Source organism: Octopus bimaculoides, chromosome 24, assembly GCF_001194135.2.
Source record: "Octopus bimaculoides isolate UCB-OBI-ISO-001 chromosome 24, ASM119413v2, whole genome shotgun sequence".
In the NCBI taxonomy this organism is placed as follows: domain Eukaryota; kingdom Metazoa; phylum Mollusca; class Cephalopoda; order Octopoda; family Octopodidae; genus Octopus; species Octopus bimaculoides.
Genome location: NC_069004.1, coordinates 10,561,400 through 10,566,843, shown reverse-complemented (window position 1 = coordinate 10,566,843; position 5,444 = coordinate 10,561,400). Strand labels below are relative to the sequence as shown.

General features: G+C 36.0%; 1 protein-coding gene across 1 annotated transcript in view; it reads right to left on the bottom strand.

Moving 5' to 3' along the window:
• Nucleotides 1-4,370, bottom strand: part of LOC106877856 (G-patch domain and KOW motifs-containing protein) — a 17,236-nt gene extending 12,866 nt beyond the window's left edge. The window contains exons 1-3 of the mRNA XM_014926890.2: nucleotides 4,188-4,370; nucleotides 1,489-1,643; nucleotides 278-417 (exon numbers count right to left, since the gene is read on the bottom strand). Of these exons, the coding sequence (XP_014782376.1) occupies nucleotides 278-417; nucleotides 1,489-1,643; nucleotides 4,188-4,354 (462 nt within the window). The 5' untranslated portion in view covers nucleotides 4,355-4,370. The remainder of the gene's footprint in view (nucleotides 1-277; nucleotides 418-1,488; nucleotides 1,644-4,187) is intronic.
• Nucleotides 4,371-5,444: the final 1,074 nt, after the last annotated feature.

Here is a 5,444-nt window from a genome sequence, read left to right as displayed (position 1 = left end):
GGGGGGGGGGGAGAAACACAAACACACACACACACACACACACATATATACGACGGGCTTCTTTCAGTTTCCGTCTACCAAATCCACTCACAAGGCTTTGGTCGGCCCGAGGCTATAGTAGAAGACACTAGCCCAAGGTGCCACGCAGTGGGACTGAACCAGGAACCATGTGGTTGGTATGCAAGCTACTTACCACACAGCCACTCCTATGCCTACATATGCAAAAAATAAATAAATAAATAAAATAAAAATAAAAATAAAAAACAGCCCTAGTTACCTCATTTGGTCTTAAAGAGACATCAAGTCTATCATCTGTCTCATAACCTGAAGGAATCTGATTCTGAAGAAGCAATGGAATGGCAATTCCTGTATCTTCAACTCCTCTCTCATTCCATTCTTCATTCTGTCTGTTGGCATCTGAAAATAGACAACAAACCTTATGAGACATCTGGTGCTATTTTTTGCTTCACAACTTTTGGAATAGACATGACAAGTCTGACCACTTCAGGAACACACTTTACCTGCTGAGATTCAAATGTGTAATTTTAATTTTAAAAAATTCTTATTGTTTTTCCATCTCAGATTCAGACATGGCTGTGTGGTTACGAAGTTCACTTTACAATTATGTAACCTTTACCATAGCCATTCAATGTTTAAAAACTGTTTAGAGAAAGAAACTTAGCTGTTTCCTGTAATACATACATATAAATCAAAACTTTTTGAGGACCCTTAAAATACTAGAGTGGATCACCAATTTTCTATTTTGCTAGCGTGGACCCCCCCAGAGATCATATGGATGCCAGTTGAGGTCCACTGATGCAGAGTCATCAGTAAAATTCATCTCAAAAGACTTTAAAATAGGAACAGAATCAATAGTTATGAAGACATTGATAATTTTGTTATAGTTTGTTTGTCTTATATACCTTTTACATTCTTGTCTGCTTTGCATTAACTGAAGATGGAGTAAGTGAATGGCCTTGTTAGATGCAGCAGGCAAGATTGGGTGGTTAAGAAGTTCACATCCAAACTAAATAGTTTTCGGTTCAGTCTCCATGCGTGACACCTTGGGCAAGTGCTTCCCTTCTATCCATAGTTTCAGGGTAATTAAACACTCGCAAATAAAATTTGGAAAATGGAAATTGTGTGGAGGACTATTGGAGAGGTTGTTTCTATTTATTCTTGGGTAATCTATTTAATCTATCACTCCATTTAACACCTGATCGTAGGGTGTCATTAGCAGGGGCCATCCTGTTGCAAATATTCAGGCCAGGATTGCAGTCAGACAATAATTTCTTTCACTGGTCATGAAAGCCCCCAAAAAAGGTCATGGACAAAGTCATCCCTCTCTGACTAAGCTTTAAAAAAGAGTCAAATACCTAATTCACTTGGTTAGTCCTCAGTCAAATCGTCCAACCCATGCTAGCATGGAAAGCGGACGTTAAGCAATGATGATGATGAATAAAATAAAAGAGGATCCTAGCCCTGTACCTGCAATAATTTCTTTGGCTGCCAAATCTTCCAAAGAATTTGAAGGGTTTTCTCCTTTATTGTTGGCTGGTTTCTTGTCTTGGTTGGTCTTCTGCCAAACGTTTTTTTTGATACATGGTATAACATATTCTTTTGGTTCGTCATTTATCTTGGAGCTGCAGAAATAAGGACAATGGAATATTGCTCACATTGGACCAAGTACAATAACATCATTATTAAAAGTAACAATATCAACACTGATGTTTATTGAAATTAAAATTGGTGATGGTTCTTATGTTTAGGAGATCATGTCATTGATACAGTAACAACTCAGTGAAGTTAAAAAGTTTAATTTTAAGGGGACGGGAGAGGTATTTTCTTTGATGTAAATCAGTGTAGAGATACACTTACAACTGTGCCATGCATCTCAAGCATTTATTCTCCTTTGTGCAATACTTCATTTTGCCCAGGTTTATAAAAAGAGAAAGTCACACCACCAATCACTTTCTTCTTGAAAAATGAGCTCATCTGTGAAATTTTGGCTACTGCGACGTAAAACTGTGGTATATAATTTGTGCCACAATGGTATCTGATTCATTGTCATAACATACAAACAAATTGATCCTTTACACTAACAAGTAAACCTTTATGTGTTTGCTTAACCTTTTTCAAATAACAGCCAAATTTCCCTCAAATAACATTCTACTGCCTTTAGAGAAGATGATCAAAATAAATAATCTAGTCTCTTACGTGGCTGTGTGGTAAGATGCTTACTTCCCAACTACATGGTTCCAGGTTCAGTCACACTCCATGGCAACTTCAGCAAGTGTCTTCTACTATAGCTTCAGGCTGACCAAAGCCTTGTGAATGGATTTGGTAAACAGAAACTGAAATAAGCCCGTCGTGTATATGTATGTATGTATATATATATATATATATATATATATATATATAATTCAAATTACGACAAACGTAAATAAACAAACAAAGTTTTCTTTTAGAAGCGTTGAGATATCTTTTTAGAAAGTTAAAGAAGTGATTTTAAATTCTCAATCGCAGAATAATGCTAATAATATAGCCTGAACAGGATAAACTATCCCTATTTTGCAGAGAAAAGTGTAGGTGGCTAGCTGTGGACAGCTAGCCACTTACACTTTTTTCTGCAAAATAGGGATAGTTTATCCTGTTCAGGCTATATATATATATATATGTATGTATGTATATATCCACGTGTGTGTGTCTTTGTATCTGTGTTCGTGACCCCACAACAGCTTGACAACCAGTGACGGTGTGTTTACATCCCCCGTAACTTAGCAGCTTGGTAAAAGAGACCAAGTATAAGTACTAGGCTTTAAAAAAAAATAAGACCCGGGATCGATTTATTCGACTAAAACCCTTCAAGGCAGCACCCCAGTATGGCTGCAGTCAAATGACTACAATAAATAAAAGATAATATATCTTTTAATAAATAACATGGGTTAGTAGTCAAAGCTGGAAAGTCTTTGGCTACAGGTATGCTAGACTGGGGTTCATTTGGAACTAAACAATAACGAATATACGGGGAGGGGGTGAGTACTTGCAACACTGATCATTATTTGTTTGGAAGAAGCATTATCAAAAACATCGTCTTTCGAAAGACAAAGACTGTGGTGATTCGCGAAAGAAAAGGGTTTGTAAAAGAAAAGACGGTGATAGGGTTTATTTAATAAAAAAACAGTTGTTACCAATATATCTAAGTCTCGGTGGTTTCTAAGATATAACGTATTTAATCGATGTTTTCTTTCGGGTAGATATAACTGCTTTGCAAAAAATCGATGTAGGGGTGAATTGATGGAAGCATGGATGTATAAAATACAGCAATACATCTCTTCTTTTATGTAGATGTAAAGGCATAGCAACAGAAGTAGGCCCCGGTCGATGTATGTTTTGGTTTTTCAACATACACTCATATTTTAAAAAATAGCATTTACAGGATAATATATTCAAAACAGCGTGAATATTTACCAAAATAAACGTAAGAAATTATTTTTGAACCAACAAAGGATCGTATATAAGGTCACTCGACCTCCTAGATTCTAGGTTTTCAAACTTTTTGACTTGCGGACCCCTTTATATTTCAGGCTTTACCTTAGGGACCCCCTTATAAACGCTTATGAAATTTACACATGAATATTTGCTTAAAATAACATATATTTTTACATTTATTTATTTAACAGTATTTAACAAATAGGTTTATTGTCAATTAAAAGATTTCGATTAAAAAACATATAAAATCAAATTGCCCATAAAAAGTATTTGCTGTCTACGGACCCCCTGTCTTGTCCTTGCGGACCCCCTGTGGTCCGCGGACCACAGTTTGAAAACTCCTGTCCTAGAATAACAGACACATTTCTCACAAATTATACCCTAGTCTTTAAAAGAAATTAATAGGAAGGTATTTGACAATGTAAGCCCGATAAATAAAGATGAGATGGCCACAACTGGAAAGACTTTGGTACGCTTGCCCGTTCAGACCCAACATGAGAATAAACAATAATGGTTTCGAATAAGTGGATTCATTAGCTTTCCGAAATGTCGGTTTCGAATCCTGCTGAAGTCAACTTCACCTAACTCCTTTTCGTGGGAAGGATCTGTTTATATTCCCACAAAACATCCTCCTAGACGTGAATTACGGAATTATGACTTCAAAATATAAATAAACGATAGGTTTTTAACATTACCCTTGGACTTTCTTATCTTCAAATCCTGATACAAAATCAACTTCATCGTTAAAAGCATCTTTAACTTCAGCAATCGAAGATTTTTGTAGCTTCTTTGTGGAACTAAATTTCGAAAAAGTCAAAGTAATTCCTCCGCTTTTCTTGTTTTCGACTTCAGAGGAAGACATTTTATATTATGCTTCACATCCGGTTTCATCTTTACTTCCGGTTCCTTTTTATTTATTTAATTATTTATCAAGGCAGCAAACTGGCAGAGTCGTCAGCACGCTGGACAAGATGTTTAGCGGCATTTCTTCCGACTCGTTACATTCCGAGTTCAAATCCCGCCGAAGTCCACTTTGCTTCTTATCTCTTTGAGGTCGATAAAATAAATTCCAATTGAGAAGTGGGGTCGATGTAATCGTCTAGGCCTCTCCCACAAAATTTCAGACCTTGCGTGTATAGCAAAAAGACTTATTAAAATTGTTATTTTTTAAAACTTTTTTGCCTTCGAATCCTGCCGTGGATAACTTTACCTTTTTTTTAGGTGACGAGCTAGCAGAATCGTTACCATGTTGTTCCAAATGCTTAGCAGTATTTCTTCAGACATTAGAATCCAACTTCAAATCTTACTTTGCCTTTCATCCTTTCGGGATTGATAAAATAAAGTACCAGTCATGTACTGGGTCAGGTGGGATTCTGGTTTAAGTACCCCATATAACCCCCCTCATTACGTTTGTTTATTATTGGGAATTTTCAGGAAATTTTTGCGAATTTGGTGTTCTACACTCAGGAATTCATGCGCCTTTGAAAAAAGAAAATTTGTGATTTAAGGGCGATTTAGCCATTATTTTTAGCTCGTTATAGGACCATCTAATACCTTCTTTGTTTCTTGGTCACTCTAACAGGTATTGATATTTCTCAATACTCTTATCCCCATAAACACATTTAATGGAATGATGGTGCCCCCAGGGGCAGTACAGTGTTGGTATTTAAGCAAACAATTTGGAATGTCTGTATTTTAAACTGATTTTGAAAAAAAAAATCGAAAAAGTGGAAATTTTAAATATATAGGGAGGAAGGTTTAAAAAATTAAAAGAATTTTTTTTTTTTCATGGCATAATATATATATTGATATATTTGTTTAATTTTTTTATTCATTCAAATATAATATATTTAGGAATGCATTATACAATGTATAGTGGAGGCGCAATGGCCCAGTGGTTAGGGCAGCAGACTCGCAGTCTTAGGATCACGGTTCTGATTCCCAGACCGGGC